Source organism: Salmo trutta, chromosome 30 (genome assembly GCF_901001165.1).
Source record: "Salmo trutta chromosome 30, fSalTru1.1, whole genome shotgun sequence".
NCBI classification, from domain to species: Eukaryota; Metazoa; Chordata; class Actinopteri; order Salmoniformes; family Salmonidae; genus Salmo; species Salmo trutta.
This window is the reverse complement of record NC_042986.1, coordinates 31,364,305-31,382,534: the sequence shown is the minus strand read 5'-3', so window position 1 is coordinate 31,382,534 and position 18,230 is coordinate 31,364,305. Positions and strand designations below refer to the sequence as shown.

The window sequence follows — 18,230 nt, the reverse complement described above, 5'->3', positions numbered from 1 at the left end:
AGGGGGGCACAAAACATGAGTATGTAGAAGTTGCCCTAAATCACTGATCCTGGGTCAGATATCCTCATCTGTTCCCAGATGTGGTTACGGGCAACTTCTACATCGAAGCCAACATCCTCACTCTCCAACTGCTTGCTGCTGTTACTCAGAATCAACCCCAGGAGCCCACCTTGTCAATGACTCATACAGTACAGTGAAGGACGTAACAGAATCGATGAGAAATGAGTCTTCCATTACAGGTAGCAATAGTAATTGGCATGTCACCACGTGTGACACCACATACGCTGTTAAAGCATGCGGTACAAAAACAGCTTTGAGTGAGCAGAGATTTGAGAGACTCTGCCCTTTGACAGACACACCACACGTCACTTCTGTGTTTCTAACGCTTCTATGTGCAGCAGGCAGTTGATTGGAGGATGTTGTTTTTTCCTCTACCTTACATACATGATGGCTCACACACAACCACCCGCTGCATTCTGTGTCTAAAAATAATCTACTGAGACATTTTCACTGACCCATCCTCTCAGCTCCAGAGAGAGAGAGGAAGAGTGTGAGATAGAGAAAGACCGTTATTATCACAAAATCTAAAACCTCGGGTTTTCTATATCTATTATTAAAAGCTGAGTTCTTCCATTGAGTATGTCGGCCACAGCAGATCAGAGCGAGAGAGAGAGGAAGTGTGTTTGGTGTCTGTCTTTAGACACAGGATGTGTCAGGGCCTTTGAGCTGTGAGTCATACCTCTGTGCTTTACCTCTATACTGCAGAGACACAGTGTAGGTGTGACAGCTAAAGCCAGCCTGAGAGCGGCCCACGTGTACACACGACACACAATGCCACAACCGCTGGCTGAATTGTAGTGACCATTGTTACTGAGTGGACTAACCGAGTTGAACTATTATTTGTAAGTTCATGAAAAAGATGATTTAGCAATTTTGTATGGTAATTTGTCTTGGTCTAAGGAAGTGTGAGGATTGCTCACAGCGGATTCAGCTGTCACACACATCACTGTATCACATGATCATATCTTTATCCATCCCTTTATTTACCAGATGTTGTCTTTTTCTTTTATTTTCTTCCTCTTTTCTGTTGTCGTCGTTGTGTGTCTCTGTCATTGTGTGTCTCTGTCTGTGTGTGTCATTGTGTTTCGTCCAAACCCTCTTCTCTCCATAGAGGAAACTGCGCTGGGATATGTGAGCAGATTTGCTTATGATTTATCTGTGTTTGCATTTTCTTTCTTTTAAAGTTCGGTATCCCATAGAGTTTTGTTTTTAGAGAGTGAAATGGTATGACAGCGTGGTCTTTGTATCTTAAGAGTGTGGGGATTTAATGTGATATCACTCAACTCAAAGCTTGCATGACCTCAATTCTAATCTTTGGCAAGACCAGAGGTTTGTTCAGTTTGCTTAAACATTTGCTGCGTAACGTTGCGCTTGCTACGTTACGCTTGTACTGAACGACACGTTTCCCCAAAGTGCTCTTCAACTTTCTTGAACAGAATTTGAGGGACGTTTGCTCCGTTTGGTGGGTGTGGTGGGATGTGGCTTGAAGCAATAAGTGACGCATTTAAAGGGCAGCTGATAGCATTCTCCAACCAACAACCCAACCCCTCCCCGTTTTTCAACTGGTTGTTCAGAACAGCACTGTTTCCATTTAGTCGAATATTGTATTACGTTTCTTTGTACTGAACGCAGCCCAGAACTCATTGTGCTGTATGTTTTAAAGTCAGATTCTAGTCCATAACTTTAGTTTGATCGTTTTTTCTTTGAATCAGCCTGTGTTGATCTGAATTGAGGAGTTGGGCTTTCTTTGAGTTGGTGTGTGGGTGTGGGTGTGGGTGTGGGTTGGTTGGTTGGTTCTTCTATCCTTGTGGAGACCTAAAATACCCCAAAGTCCCCACAAGGATAGTAAAACAAGGAACATTCTCGTGGGGACATTTTCCACATCCCCATGAGGACAAAGGCTATTTTAAGTTTAGGGTTAGGGTTACAATTAGGGTTAGAATTAGGGTTAAGGGTTAGTGGTTTGGGTTAAGGTTAAGGTTATGGTAAGGATAAGGGTTAGTGTGAAGGGATTGGGGGAAATAGGATTTTGAATGGAAATTCATTTTAGATCCCCACAAGGATAGAAGAACAAAACTTGTGTTTGTATGTGTGTAATCCCATGAATCACATGGGATTATAACAACACAAAGAGAACAATTAAGAGAACACGGCTTTCTTCATGTTCCTCAGATTACGTGTTGAGAGTCTCAAATGAATCAGAACCAAATCACTGTATTTACACCACCATTAGCACCAGAGGACACTTGATCCAACGTTTCCTGACTAGTTTCACTTTAATTTATTGCACATTGATCAATGTTGAATGAATTAGTTGTTGAATGAATTAGTCTTTCAGCACTCACTGTAGAATCTAACTGCACTGAGACCAAAACAGTAGCTAAAAACGTCAAACGCTCTCTGTGATTGTCTCTTAAAACTGTTGTATAATCCCACTAAGGCAGACAGTACAGTCTCCGTTCAGTGATGCTAACTGACCTGTATCTGCTCTGCCTATTTTAATCTAGTGTGTTTTTATTGTGTGTTTTTTAGAATTCTACTACCCACTAATCAATATTAACAGCAGTGTGATGAATACTGTTTAAGATATGTGTGTGTATGTGTGTGCATAGATGTGTGTGCGCTGGTGTCTGCTTATTTTGTATGCGTGTGTTTCAAGCCTGTGACTGTATGTATGCACCCTGCCGCCTATTCAGTGCTCTTACTTCCACCCGCCCTTTCTCTTCCTGGTTGCTATGGTTACAGGGCGGCCCTTGCCTCTGCCCACCAGGCCCAGCCCCTCCCCCAGACCCTGAGTGTTCTGGAGAGTACGCCCCAGGTCAGGGGCATGCACACCATAATAAGGTATACACACTGGATACTGTATACACACTGCATACTGTATACACACTGGATACTGTATACACACTGCATACTGTATACACACTGGATACTGTATACACACTGGATACTGTATACACACTGCATACTGTATACACACTGGATACTGTATACACACTGCATACTGTATACACACTGGATACTGTATACACACTGGATACTGAAAACACACTGGATACTGTATACACACTGGATACTGTATACACACTAATGTAGAACAACCCACTATAATACTAGTATAACTACCTCTAGAACTAATGTAGAACTACACACTGCATACTGTATAACTACTACCTCTAGAACTAATGTAGAACAACCCACTATAATACTAGTATAACTACCTCTAGAACTAATGTAGAACAACCCACTATAATACTAGTATAACTACCTCTAGAACTAATGTAGAACAACCCACTATAATACTAGTATAACAACCTCTAGAACTAATGTAGAACAACCCACTATAATACTAGTATAACTACCTCTAGAACTAATGTAGAACAACCCACTATACTACTAGTATAACTACCCCTAGAACTAATGTAGAACAACCCACTATACTACTAGTATAACTACTACCTCTAGAACTAATGTAGAACAACCCACTATACTACTAGTATAACTACCTCTAGAACTAATGTAGAACAACCCACTATACTACTAGTATAACTACTACCTCTAGAACTAATGTAGAACAACCCACTATACTACTAGTATAACTACCTCTAGAACTAATGTAGAACAACCCACTATAATACTAGTATAACTACCTCTAGAACTAATGTAGAACAACCCACTATACTACTAGTATAACTACCCCTAGAACTAATGTAGAACAACCCACTATAATACTAGTATAACTACTACCTCTAGAAATAATGTAGAACAACCCACTATACTACTAGTATAACTACCTCTAGAACTAATGTAGAACAACCCACTATACTACTAGTATAACTACCCCTAGAACTAATGTAGAACAACCCACTATACTACTAGTATAACTACCTCTAGAACTAATGTAGAACAACCCACTATACTACTAGTATAACTACCCCTAGAACTAATGTAGAACAACCCACTATACTACTAGTATAACTACCTCTAGAACTAATGTAGAACAACCCACTATACTACTAGTATAACTACCCCTAGAACTAATGTAGAACAACCCACTATAATACTAGTATAACTACCTCTAGAACTAATGTAGAACAACCCACTATACTACTAGTATAACTACCCCTAGAACTAATGTAGAACAACCCACTATAATACTAGTATAACTACTACCTCTAGAACTAATGTAGAACAACCCACTATACTACTAGTATAACAACCTCTAGAACTAATGTAGAACAACCCACTATACTACTAGTATAACTACCTCTAGAATTAATGTAGAACAACCCACTATACTACTAGTATAACTACCTCTAGAACTAATGTAGAACAACCCACTATACTACTAGTATAACAACCTCTAGAACTAATGTAGAACAACCAACTATACTACTAGTATAACTACCTCTAGAACTAATGTAGAACAACCCACTATACTACTAGTATAACAACCTTTAGAACTAATGTAGAACAACCCACTATACTACTAGTATAACTACCTCTAGAATTAATGTAGAACAACCCACTATAATACTAGTATAACTACCTCTAGAACTAATGTAGAACAACCCACTATACTACTAGTATAACTACCTCTAGAACTAATGTAGAACAACCCACTATACTACTAGTATAACTACTACCTCCAGAACTAATGTAGAACAACCCACTATACTACTAGTATAACTACCTCTAGAACTAATGTAGAACAACCCACTATACTACTAGTATAACTACTACCTCCAGAACTAATGTAGAACAACCCACTATACTACTAGTATAACTACCTCTAGAACTAATGTAGAACAACCCACTATACTACTAGTATAACTACTACCTCCAGAACTAATGTAGAACAACCCACTATACTACTAGTATAACTACCTCTAGAACTAATGTAGAACAACCCACTATACTACTAGTATAACTACCTCTAGAACTAATGTAGAATAACCCACTATACTACTAGTATAACTACTACCTCTAGAACTAATGTAGAACAACCCACTATACTACTAGTATAACTACCTCTAGAACTAATGTAGAACAACCCACTATAATACTAGTATAACTACTACCTCTAGAACTAATGTAGAACAACCCACTATAATACTAGTATAACTACCTCTAGAACTAATGTAGAACAACCCACTATAATACTAGTATAACTACCTCTAGAACTAATGTAGAACAACCCACTATACTACTAGTATAACTACCTCTAGAACTAATGTAGAACAACCCACTATACTACTAGTATAACTACCCCTAGAACTAATGTAGAACAACCCACTATAATACTAGTATAACTACTACCTCTAGAACTAATGTAGAACAACCCACTATAATACTAGTATAACTACTACCTCTAGAACTAATGTAGAACAACCCACTATAATACTAGTATAACTACCTCTAGAACTAATGTAGAACAACCCACTATACTACTAGTATAACTACCTCTAGAACTAATGTAGAACAACCCACTATACTACTAGTCAGGTATTTTACTAACACAGCCCAGGTCAGGGGATGCGCACCATCATCAGGTATCTGATGATGGACCCTGGCTGTCTTTTATCTGTCTGGTCCCTGGCTGTCTTTTATCTGTCTGGCCCCTGTCTTTTATCTGTCTGGTCCCTGACTGTCTTTTATCTGTCTGGACGCTGACTGTCTTTTATCTGTCTGGTCCCTGACTGTCTTTTATCTGTCTGGTCCCTGACTGTCTTTTATCTGTCTGGCCCCTGACTGTCTTTTATCTGTCTGTTCCTTGACTGTCTTTTATCTGTCTGGACCCTGACTGTCTTTAATCTTTCTGGCCCCTGACTGTCTTTTATCTGTCTGGCCCCTGGCTGTCTTTTATCTGTCTGGCCCTTGGCTGTCTTTTATCTGTCTGGCCCCTGACTGTCTTTTATCTGTCTGGTCCCTGACTGTCTTTTATCTGTCTGGTCCCTGGCTGTCTTTTATCTGTATGGCCCCTGACTGTCTTTTATCTGTCTGGCCCCTGACTGTCTTCTATCTGTCTGGTCCCTGACTGTCTTTTATCTGTCTGGCCCCTGACTGTCTTTTATCTGTCTGGTCCCTGACTGTCTTTTATCTGTCTGGCCCCTGACTGTCTTTTATCTGTCTGTTCCCTGACTGTCTTTTATCTGTCTGGACCCTGACTGTCTTTAATCTTTCTGGCCCCTGACTGTCTTTTATCTGTCTGGCCCCTGGCTGTCTTTTATCTGTCTGGCCCTTGGCTGTCTTTTATCTGTCTGGCCCCTGACTGTCTTTTATCTGTCTGGTCCCTGACTGTCTTTTATCTGTCTGGTCCCTGGCTGTCTTTTATCTGTCTGGCCCCTGACTGTCTTTTATCTGTCTGGCCCCTGACTGTCTTTTATCTGTCTGGTCCCTGACTGTCTTCTATCTGTCTGGCCCCTGACTGTCTTTTATCTGTCTGGTCCCTGACTGTCCTACTTCTTCTGCCCAGAAACAAAGAGACAAGCAGGGATGAGTTCATCTTCTACTCGAAGAGACTGATGCGTCTGCTGATTGAACGAGCGCTTTCCTTTCTTCCCTCAGAGGTACGTATGACAGAGAGACAGAGAGATAGAGGCTGCTCTGTTCTACTGTACCTTAACGTTCATACCCAGAGAGCGTATTTGAATGTAGTTTCATTTAGAAAGAGATGAAAAGATAGAGGGAGAAGAATTGAGTGATGGAAAAATGGGGGTAAGAAAGATGGAAAGAGAGTGTAAGAGATGGAAAGAGCATGAGAGGTCAAGATTGCGAGATGGTGCGAGAGAGAGAAAAAGAAGAGAGAGAGAGCGAAAAAGAGAGTCTGGCCTCTGGAGTATGGAAACTGTCAATCCACCGCAGTGGAAAGTTCTCACTATAAAACCAAAAAGACACACATACCGCGACTGCAAAAACACACCATATCACTTGAATCGCACAGCAACTACAGTACACTGTGTATGTACCACCCACTACAGCTAGAGCTGTTGGAGTAAATAAGTGTTTTATTGATTGTTTAGTGTGGCCGGAGAAAAAATGTATGAAATGTATGCATTCACTACTGTAAGTCGCTCTGGATAAGAGCGTCTGCTAAATGACTAAAATGTAAATGTGGCCAACTGAACACGCACCATGGGCTTGTTGTTTTGAGGTCTGTACTCATAAGTTCATCCTCCTCTCTCTCTCTCTCTCTCTTTCGCTCTCTCTCTCTTTCCACAGAGCCATATAGTTCAAACACCGCAGGGAGAGGACTATGAAGGCAGGACTTTCCACGGGAAGAGGGTGAGTTGAGCTTTCTTTTTCTTCCTGCCTGTTTTTCTATCCATCTCTCTCACTTTCTCTCTCTCACTTTCTCCTTCCTATTCACTTGTTTCTATCTCTCCATTTCAGCCATCTTGTTCCCTCTGATCAGAAAACTCAATCTGTGTGATTCAAATTAGCTTTATATAATAGCATATTTCATCTGTTGTTAGATGTTAACTCAGTCCTGTGTATTTATCAGCCAGTGTTGTCATGATGAACAGTATAGTATTACTGCTATCAAGTTCTTGTTCTTAAATGTACTGTACTCAGTTGTCAGTCAGTATATTATAAATCCATTAACCTGGTTTCTCTTCTGGTTTTCCATAGATCACTGGAGTGTCCATCCTGCGAGCGGGAGAGACCATGGAGCCAGCTCTCCGGGCAGTGTGTAAAGATGTCCGCATCGGTAAGATCCTCATCCAGACCAACCAGGACACAGGAGAACCAGAGGTATGGATCTGGAAAACACACATGCTTGAAGCTTTGAGTAGGACCGCGGGACCTGACTAGGGAAAAGTTGGAGGAATAGTTACAGCCTTTTTGTCTGTCTTTCATTCTTCCCTTCATCCCCTCTTTCCTCCCTGTCCCCTCCCTCCCTCTCAGCTGCACTACCTGCGTCTGCCTAAGGACATCGGTGAGGACCATGTGATTCTGATGGACTGTACCGTGTCTACTGGGGCTGCTGCCATGATGGCCGTACGAGTCCTACTGGTAGGTGATTCTGATGGACTGCACCGTGTGTACTGAGGCTGCTGGCATGATGGCCATACGAGTCCTACTGGTAGGTGATTCTGATGGACTGCACCGTGTGTACTGAGGCTGCTGGCATGATGGCCATACGAGTCCTACTGGTAGGTGATTCTGATGGACTGCACCGTGTGTACTGAGGCTGCTGGCATGATGGCCGTACGAGTCCTACTGGTAGGTGATTCTGATGGACTGCACCGTGTGTACTGAGGCTGCTGGCATGATGGCCGTACGAGTCCTACTGGTAGGTGATTCTGATGGACTGCACCGTGTGTACTGAGGCTGCTGGCATGATGGCCATACGAGTCCTACTGGTAGGTGATTCTGATGGACTGCACCGTGTGTACTGAGGCTGCTGGCATGATGGCCGTACGAGTCCTACTGGTAGGTGATTCTGATGGACTGCACCGTGTGTACTGGGGCTGCTGCCATGATGGCCGTACGAGTCCTACTGGTAGGTGATTCTGATGGACTGCACCGTGTGTACTGAGGCTGCTGCCATGATGGCCGTACGAGTCCTACTGGTAGGTGATTCTGATGGACTGCACCGTGTGTACTGAGGCTGCTGGCATGATGGCCATACGAGTCCTACTGGTAGGTGATTCTGATGGACTGCACCGTGTGTACTGATGCTGCTGCCATGATGGCCGTACGAGTCCTACTGGTAGGTGATTCTGATGGACTGCACCGTGTGTACTGAGGCTGCTGGCATGATGGCCGTACGAGTCCTACTGGTAGATGATTCTGATGGACTGCACCGTGTCTACTGGGGCTGCTGGCATGATGGCCGTACGAGTCCTACTGGTAGGTGATTCTGATGGACTGCACCGTGTGTACTGAGGCTGCTGGCATGATGGCCGTACGAGTCCTACTGGTAGGTGATTCTGATGGACTGCACCGTGTGTACTGATGCTGCTGGCATGATGGCCGTACGAGTCCTACTGGTAGGTGATTCTGATGGACTGCACCGTGTGTACTGAGGCTGCTGGCATGATGGCCGTACGAGTCCTACTGGTAGGTGATTCTGATGGACTGCACCGTGTGTACTGAGGCTGCTGGCATGATGGCCGTACGAGTCCTACTGGTAGGTGATTCTGATGGACTGCACCGTGTGTACTGAGGCTGCTGGCATGATGGCCGTACGAGTCCTACTGGTAGGTGATTCTGATGGACTGCACCGTGTGTACTGATGCTGCTGGCATGATGGCCGTACGAGTCCTACTGGTAGGTGATTCTGATGGACTGCACCGTGTCTACTGGGGCTGCTGCCATGATGGCCATACGAGTCCTACTGGTAGGTGATTCTGATGGACTGCACCGTGTCTACTGGGGCTGCTGGCATGATGGCCGTACGAGTCCTACTGGTAGGTGATTCTGATGGACTGCACCGTGTCTACTGGGGCTGCTGGCATTATGGCCGTATGAGTCCTACTGGTAGGTGATTCTGATGGACTGCACCGTGTGTACTGATGCTGCTGGCATGATGGCCATACGAGTCCTACTGGTAGGTGATTCTGATGGAATCTGATGATGCATCTCTCTCCGTGTCTGTCTGTGTGTCTTGTGTAGGACCATGATGTCCAGGAGGAGAAGATCCTGTTGGTGTCTCTGCTGATGGCTGAGATGGGGGTTCACTCTGTGGCCTACGCCTTCCCTCAGGTCCAAATCATCACCACCGCCGTCGACAAGAAGGTCAACGACCTCTTCCACATCATACCCGGCATAGGTGAGAAAAGAGAGAAAGGAAGTTTGTGTGTGTGTGTGTGCGCGTGCTCTGCTTCAAACTCTAATCTCTGCTGTTGTTTGTCTCTTGTGTGAAGGAAATTTCGGTGACCGGTACTTTGGCACGGACGCACCCCCAGAATGGAGCGATGAGGAGATGGATGAGCCCAGTTACTGACGGGATAATTGGTAGACCCATTTGAATCATTCAGGGGTGCGCCGTTTGGAGGGTGATTGAGGAATGTGCTCTTCACCCCACTGGGCAGCTACGTACACCCCTTATTCTGGGGACCAAAGAAGACACCCTGGAGTACTAGAGCACCTTGAATTTCACTGAGATACAGAAAATGAGTCAAAGATTAACAAAGGACAATTAATATATACATTATATACATCCAGTTTTTGTATATTTCTATTTGAGTTTTATGCCAATGCAGTTGTGGGACAGTTGTAAGAGAAAATGTAGTACTTTTTTTAATGTGAATGTTGGTTTGTAAAATATTATATTTTTGGTCGTTTGAATTGTGCTTTTTGAGGGTCCAAACCTTCATCTTTTTAACTGTGGATTACAACATTCAATAAGAGCTAAATGCAAAACACTTTTTTATTTCTTTCTCAGAGCTTAATTAACCTTTCAGAATGCAATCCAAAAAATACACAGCCATATTGTTTGTTCTCTCTGCTCATAGAAAGTGCTTTCTTTCAAGGAACACTTCACCGGAAAATTGTGTAGGCGTAACTTTTTAACTCTCTGGTTTCCCCTCTTCTCTGCTTTGTAGCTACTGACCAAACCACAGTCTTGCAAAATGTTAACACTTAGTCCTCTTTTCACAACAAGGCCTAAATATACTCCCACATCCTGATCTACCTGCTAGTCTACCTGTGAGTGGCTCCTCCACTCATGTCCCACAGCTCGGTTAGCCGTGACCGCTTTCATTGCCCTTAAACATCAGCACTTTATTCATGAAGGTTCCTCTGTCTGGGTATGATTCTGGGCCTATGCTGCCTATCATAATGAGGCCTTACACCTGTTGTTGTCATGCTTAATGTTTCCTAGTGATATCGGCGTAGGCTTCACCACCTAGGCCTACATTTAATTTGTGCTTTGTCTGCAACATAGAGACGAGAGAGACAGAGAAAATATACAGGAAGGATATGGTGGTTGTCCTCTTCTCATGGAAACTAACCTTGATATCTTCCATCACTTTCATCACTAACCCACCCCTGACACCAAGACGGCGGTGGGTTAAATATAGGATGACACTGACTTAAACGGTAGGCTAATGGGCTATAAAACAAAAAAGTTTTACAATTCAGAATAGGCCTACTGTTCTAATGAGCGCTACCGTGGTGCCCTGGAAAGATGGATCCTGGTCGTGAGGACAGTCACCAAGACACCTCTGCAGCAGAGGTAAAACTCCCACGCCAGGGTTGCAAGGTAGGGCTGTCTGACAAATGGCGCAACATTGTGTAGGTTAATATTATTCATAGAACAGATTTAAGAGCTTTATGAAATTCTAATCAGGTTATTACATTTGGGAATTTTAAAGGTAGCATAGGCTTATAATTAGCCTACATCATTCAGTTTTTGGAGGGTTTGAAATGGAATGGGTTTTGAATTTTAGTCTACATTGAAATTAATTTATGGAAATTAAATTGAATTTAAGCTTGATCTGAGCTTTTAAAATGTTGTCACATAATGGTTTCATGATTCTGCAGACCACAATAAAATTAACCATATACATACCAGTACTATAGCTGAAATATGTCTTGTGTAATTATTTATTTGTGTAGATTCTAGGTTATTAACATACAGCATCTATTGAGATGTAATGGAAAATGTATCACAACCAGCACCAGTCACAAACAGGAAAGAGGTGTGTGTGTGTGAGTGTTTGGCGGGTGCTTTGTGTCCCCACTGGCAGTGCAGGAGCCTGATGAGATCACAGATGCAGTAGCAGGGTAGCTATAAGACCTCCTAGCTGCCCTGTGAATCTAGTCTCCAGTCTTCAACTGTAACCTGTTGGTGTCATTCTAGCCTGCTGGTTTATTTCATACTCAAAGTATAGGCTTACCATTGCCCTTCGGAGGTGCAGATTTTTGCTGTGACGAGTTCAAAAGACAGGACAGTAAGCGAATGAAACATTTATGAGATGAGTAAGGCATAGTGACTACTAGTGAAGTCTGCAGATGTCGGGATCCAGGAGTAAGAAGAACTGCCACGTGGGTAAGTAGGGGAGTGGGGAGTCTCAAAGCCGTCTTACAGGCTTGACTTGGCACTCTTACCTTGTTTCTCCTTTTGCTATAAAAGGGAACGCACGAGGGGGAAACAAACAGACTGACTTGTATGATTGTTGTTAGTTTGGTTAATGTGTTAGCTGGCAGGGTGTTTGTATCTGGGTGGCTAATGCTAAAGTGGTGCGGTGAGAGTCTGAGTCTGTGAGACGGTGTTCACTAATGCTGATGCATCCTAGAAAGTAAATTATTTATACACCTAGATATTTCTGAATAGTTTGAAAGGTGGAAAGAGCCAGAATGACAAAGAGGATAGAGTATTTTCTGTTTGTGTGTTTTGTGTGTTCATGAAGGTGTGTGTAGGCTATGTATGTGTTTTTCTGCTTGAACAGAGAAGACTTTCATTTGTCCTCAAACTCAGGTTTGTCAGCCCATGAAACACTGTCTCACATTGGCCCAGTACTGCGGAGAGAAACAGAAAAACTAGCAACGTCTTTACTGTGCTTTGACCGGCCCAGACTGGTCCAGACCAGATCAGACTGGATCAGAGCAGATCAGACTGGTCCAGACCAGATCAGACCCGTCCAGACCAGATCAGACCCGTCCAGATCAGACTGGTCCAGACCAGATCAGACCCATCCAGATCAGACTGGTCTAGAGCAGATCAGACTGTATCAGAGCAGATCCAGAACAAGATGGTGCATGGGACAGCAGCAGTAAGAATTTACTAATGTTTTGGTAAGAATCTATTACTGTGTTGTTTCTGTGTTTTGTGTGTTCATGAAGGTGTGTGTAGGCTATGTATGTGTGTGTTAATAAAACACAGATGTAACTTACACCGTGCTCCTATCATGGTCAGGCCAGGGTTTGGTGACTTGTGTTTGTGTTGTTGTGAGAGCCAGTGAGTGCATTAGGCTTGAACAGACAAGACTTTAATTTGTCCTCTGAGTGGTTTTAATGTACAAAGACCCAGGGCCTCTCTTCCAACCTCTCCTTTCTCCTCCAATAGAAAATGTCTCTGCGTAATAGAGACATATACCAATGGTAATGTCTGCCTGTGTGTTGGTCTGTCTGTCAGTAGATTTCCTTCTCCTGAAAGGTGTGAAGGACTGTATACACCTGAAGAAGCCTATCAAAAGTCTCATTTGAATAGCTCAAAGACTTACTGCAATTCAAAATGTTTCAAATGTAGACTAACAGAACATATTTTCTCCCTATTACAACTGGACCAGCATGGCTGTTTTCTAGAGCCCAGTTTGAACCTAGTTTGGACCAGTTGCACCATGCATCTCCAAGGCTGTATCTGGAGCGGTGCTTTCCAGGACTGTCCAACTTGAGAATGGTGACTTTAGACTCAATCTCAGGTTCGTCAGCCCATGAAACACTGTCTCACATTGGCCCAGTACTGCGAAGAGAAGCAGAAAAACTAGCAGCGTCTTTACTGTGCTTTGACCGGCCCAGACTGGTCCAGAGCAGATCCAGAACAAGATGATGCATGGGACAGCAGCAGTAAGAATTTACATCTACTAATGTTTATTAATGTTATAATACAAATGTATTGTTTTAATGCATCTACCTAAACACATTATAAGTACATTCTTTTGAGACAAAAAAATGAATAAAGCTGTATGCATCAAACCATAAATAGCCTAAAAATTAAGTTGTTTCTTCTTCTTTTATTATTACCTAGAATTTGGGCTCTGACCTCTTTCCTCTCTAGATGATTGAGTTGAAGTTCTTTATGGTTTCCTATTGATTTTCACCATCCATTTACTGTATCCAGGCTCTACTCCACCGACTAGATGTACATTGTCCTTTACACCTCTAGAGGGAGTCGTATCCCCACTAATCTGAGTGAGTGACAATGGACAGGAGGCGACTGTGGTTGTTGAAGCAGAACGGGCACCAACAGTTCAGCTAAATTACACATTTCAATTAATAATTTTACGTAAATAGATAGATAAATAAATAGATTAATTGATACAAATATAAATAACAGGTTGAAAAGAGCTGTTTCATATTTAAAAAATGTAAACATAAAAATGTACAGGTGAGTTCAGGAAACAAACAAATCTCTGGATTTACAGCCAGAGTAGTGATGCACTGATTTCCATACTCTTTTAAAACAACACAAGTTTCAAGTTTTGTTATTCGTATGTACAGGATATCCATGGTATACACCGCCCAACTAAATGCTTGATTAGTTTATTTGTAGCGTCACTTGATCCGAGCTGAAGATGTTGACCCCCAGATGACACCAGGGATCTCTTTCAGAGGGGTCAAAGGTCAGATTGAAACTAGGTCATATGTTATGACTATTATTTATTTATATTTAACTAGGCAAGTTAGTTAAAAACAAATTCTTATTTACAATGACGGCCTACCCCAGATGACACTGGGCCAATTGTGCGTCAACCTATGGGACTCCCAATCACACCCAGATGTGATACAGCCTGGAATCAAACCAGGGACTGTAGGGATGCCTCTTGCACTGAGATGCAGTGCCTTAGACCTCTGCACCCCACGGGAACTCTTTGTGATGGCGGTCAGGTCAGATCAGGTCTGGTCAGGTCAGGTCAGGTCTGGTCAGGTCTGGTCAGGCCAGGTCAGGTCTGGTCAGATCAGGTCTGGTCAGGTCTGGTCTGGTCAGGTCAGGTCTGGTCAGGTCTGGTCAGGTCTGGTCAGGTCAGGTCTGGTCAGGTCAGGTCTGGTCAGGTCTGGTCAGGTCTGGTCAGATCAGGTCTGGTCAGGTCTGGTCAGGTCAGGTCAGGTCTGGTCTGGTCAGGTCTGGTCTGGTCTGGTCAGGTCTGGTCAGGTCTGGTCAGGTCAGGTCTGGTCAGATCAGGTCAGGTCTGGTCAGGTCAGGTCTGGTCAGGTCAGGTCTGGTCTGGTCAGGTCTGGTCAGGTCAGGTTAGGTCTGGTCAGGTCTGGTCAGGTCAGGTCTGGTCAGGTCAGGTCAGGTCTGGTCAGGTCAGGTTAGGTCTGGTCAGGTCTGGTCAGATCAGGTCAGGTCAGGTCTGGTCTGGTCTGGTCAGGTCTGGTCTGGTCAGGTCTGGTCAGGTCTGGTCAGGTCTGGTCAGGTCAGGTCTGGTCAGGTCAGTTCAGGTCAGATCAGGTCTGGTCAGGTCTGGTCAGGTCTGGTCAGGTCAGGTCTGGTCTGGTCAGGTCTGGTCAGGTTAGGTCTGGTCAGGTCTGGTTAGGTCAGGTCTGGTCAGGTCTGGTTAGGTCAGGTCTGGTTAGGTCAGGTCTGGTCAGGTCAGGTCAGGTCTGGTTAGGTCACGTCTGGTTAGGTCAGGTCTGGTCTGGTCAGGTTAGGTCAGGTCAGATCAGTTCTGGTCAGGTCTGGTTAGGTTAGGTCTGGTCAGGTCTGGTCTGGTCAGGTCTGGCTAGGTCAGGTCAGGTCTGGTTAGGTCTGGTCAGGTCTGGTCAGGTCTGGCTAGGTCAGGTCAGGTCTGGTTAGGTCAGGTCAGGTCTGGTCAGGTCTGGTCAGGTTAGGTCAGGACAGGTTAGGTCTGGTTAGGTCAGGTCTGGTCAGGTCTGGTTAGGTCAGGTCTGGTCAGGTCTGTGGGTGATGGGTGGGGGTTTGAGCTCTATTTACAGACCTTGGCTTCCTTGTTTTGTGGAACGCTGAATTCAGCAAGCTAGGTCAGCCTCGCCCGAGTTTTTTTGTGTGTGTGTGTGTGTATCCATATGTAGGCGAGGTCAATGCAGATTGAAACAGCAAAGTCTCAGAGCACTGTGGGGGCGGAACACTTCCTCTTTCCCTACTGCTACTTCCTGTCTGTTCTCTAACTGTATACCACACCCATATCCCCCTGACAACTGCCCTCCGCACTCTGTCCCCCACCACAACCCCCACAGTCTCTACATCACTCCATCCGCCCGCCACTAACCTCCTCCCTCTCTCTCTCTGTTCTATATCACACCATATCCCCGATCCCATAAGCCTCCACCCCCTCACTCTGTCACACCATCCCCAAGCCACTACCCTCCCATACTCTCTCCTAAAAGCACTCTACCACCTCTCTCTCCCCCCAGTCCTTTCTAACTCCTTCTCTCAACCTCTCTCTCAATTCAATTCAATTCAAGTGAAATAGATAATAATCAAAAGTTAAATTAACAATAACAATAAAAAATGAACAGTAAACATTACACTACAAAAGTTCCAAAATAATAAAGACATTTCAAATGTCATATTATGTCTTTATACAATGTTGTAACGATGTGCAAATAGTTACAGTAAAAAAAAATAAAATGGGTTGTTTTTACAATAGTGTTTGTTCTTCACTGGTTGCCCTTTTCTTGTGGCAACAGGTCACAAATCTTGCTGCTGTGATGTCACACTGTGGTATTTCACCCAATAGATATGGGAGTTTATCAAAATCTCTCTCTCCCCTGAAGCCCCCACCCCTATTCTCCTGCTCCACTCCTGACCCTGACAGCTAATTATAAATTATAAATTATAACCCTGACCTCTAATCTCATCTGTGTGTGTGTGTGTGTGTGTGTGTGTGTGTGTGTGTGTGTGTGTGTGGGTGTGTGTGTGTGTGTGCGTGAACGTGCGTGTGTGTGTGTGCGTGTGAGGTATGTGCGCTCAATGTGCAAATGTCTGTGTGTGACTGTGTAATTGTGTGGGTGTGTGTGAACTGTGTGTGTGTGTGTGTGTGTGTGTGTGTGTGTGTGTGTGTGTGTGTGTGTGTGTGTGTGTGTGTGTGTGTGTGTGTGTGTGTGTGTGTGTGTGTGTGTGTGCGTGTGAGGTATGTGCGCTCAATGTGCATATGTCTGTGTGTGACTGTGTGTGAACTGCATGTGTGTGTGGGGTGTGTGTGTGTGAGAGACAAAATGAGTGTGTATATGTGTGTGGGGTGATGTTCAGAAGGGAGTTGCCCCCTCTCCACCCCAACTACCTGCTCTAGACTCTTTGAGCCATACATCACTCCCTTGCTTTTTGTTCCTGCTCCTCTACATACTGTACAGGAGGACTGAACACAGGAGTACTAACTACAGGAGTACTAACTACAGGAGTACTGACTACAGGAGTACTGACTACAGGAGTACTGACTACAGGAGTACTAACTACAGGAGTACTGACTACAGGAGAACTAACTACAGGAGTACTGACTACAGGAGTACTGACTACAGGAGTACTAACTACAGGAGTACTAACTACAGGAGGACTGAACACAGGAGTACTAACTACAGGAGTACTAACTACAGGAGTACTAACTACAGGAATACTGACTACAGGAGTACTAACTACAGGAGTACTAACTACAGGAGTACTAACTACAGGAGTACTAACTACAGGAGTACTGACTATAGGAGTACTAACTACAGAAGTACTGACTACAGAAGTACTGACTACATTCTATAGTACTAGTATGTATCCTACAGAACCCTCAGCAGGTCTCATTGGTTGGGGAACACCTACACTCATCACATCTGGCTTTACTGTGGGCTTAATTCTAAATGAGATGCTCTATGTCTGTCTGGGTGTGTGTGTGCGGGAGTGGATGGGTGAGTGTGTGTGTGTGTGCGTGGGTGGATGGGTGGGCGGGTGGGTGTGTGTGTGTGTGGGTGGATGGGTGGGTGGGTGTGTGCGGGGGTGGATGGGTGGGTGGGTGTGGGTGTATGTGTTTGTGTGTGTTTGTGTGTGGGGGTAGATGGGTGAGTGTGTGTGTGTGTACGGACGTGGATGGGTGGGTGTGTGTGTATGTGTTTGTGTGTGGAGGTAGATGTGTGAGTGTGTGTGTGTGGGGGGGGTGAATTGGGGAGTGTGTGCAGTCTGGTGATGGGTGTGGTAGGTGTGCACTGTAAATCTGTAAATCTGTTTATTCAATGTACAAATGTAAGGCAACCAGCTGCAACAGGATTGTGAGTTTTCTCAACATTCTGGTATATAGCATATAGCTGAACCAACATACTTTCTCAAGTTAGTTTTAGGTTGAGTAAACATATAATTCAACTTGGCCCCGATTTCTGACCCAAATTAAACGCACGTAAATTGAACATTATTCTCTTTTTATGCACTTTTCTCTCTGTGCTGTTGTGACCTTGAATTTAAGCATGTGAATGGCATGCTGTTCATCTGCTATTCATTCGGGGTGGAGATCTAAGAAATGAAGGTGTGGCGGAGGTATGTCTTCAGATAAACTGTATTC

The 18,230-nt window shown here is 44.0% G+C and overlaps 1 protein-coding gene across 5 annotated transcripts in view; it reads left to right on the top strand.

The window, feature by feature from the left end:
• Nucleotides 1-11,598, top strand: part of uckl1b (uridine-cytidine kinase 1-like 1b) — a 56,764-nt gene extending 45,166 nt beyond the window's left edge. For 4 of the 5 annotated variants that reach the window (XM_029723865.1, XM_029723860.1, XM_029723863.1 and 1 more), the window contains exons 8-15: nt 1,172-1,191; nt 2,806-2,904; nt 6,536-6,629; nt 7,282-7,344; nt 7,693-7,815; nt 7,969-8,076; nt 9,682-9,838; nt 9,933-11,598. In XM_029723865.1, coding sequence (XP_029579725.1) covers nt 1,172-1,191; nt 2,806-2,904; nt 6,536-6,629; nt 7,282-7,344; nt 7,693-7,815; nt 7,969-8,076; nt 9,682-9,838; nt 9,933-10,012 — 744 coding nt within the window. In that variant the 3' untranslated portion in view covers nt 10,013-11,598. The remainder of the gene's footprint in view (nt 1-1,171; nt 1,192-2,805; nt 2,905-6,535; nt 6,630-7,281; nt 7,345-7,692; nt 7,816-7,968; nt 8,077-9,681; nt 9,839-9,932) is intronic. The other variant, XM_029723862.1, reaches the window with a different exon arrangement.
• Nucleotides 11,599-18,230: the final 6,632 nt, after the last annotated feature.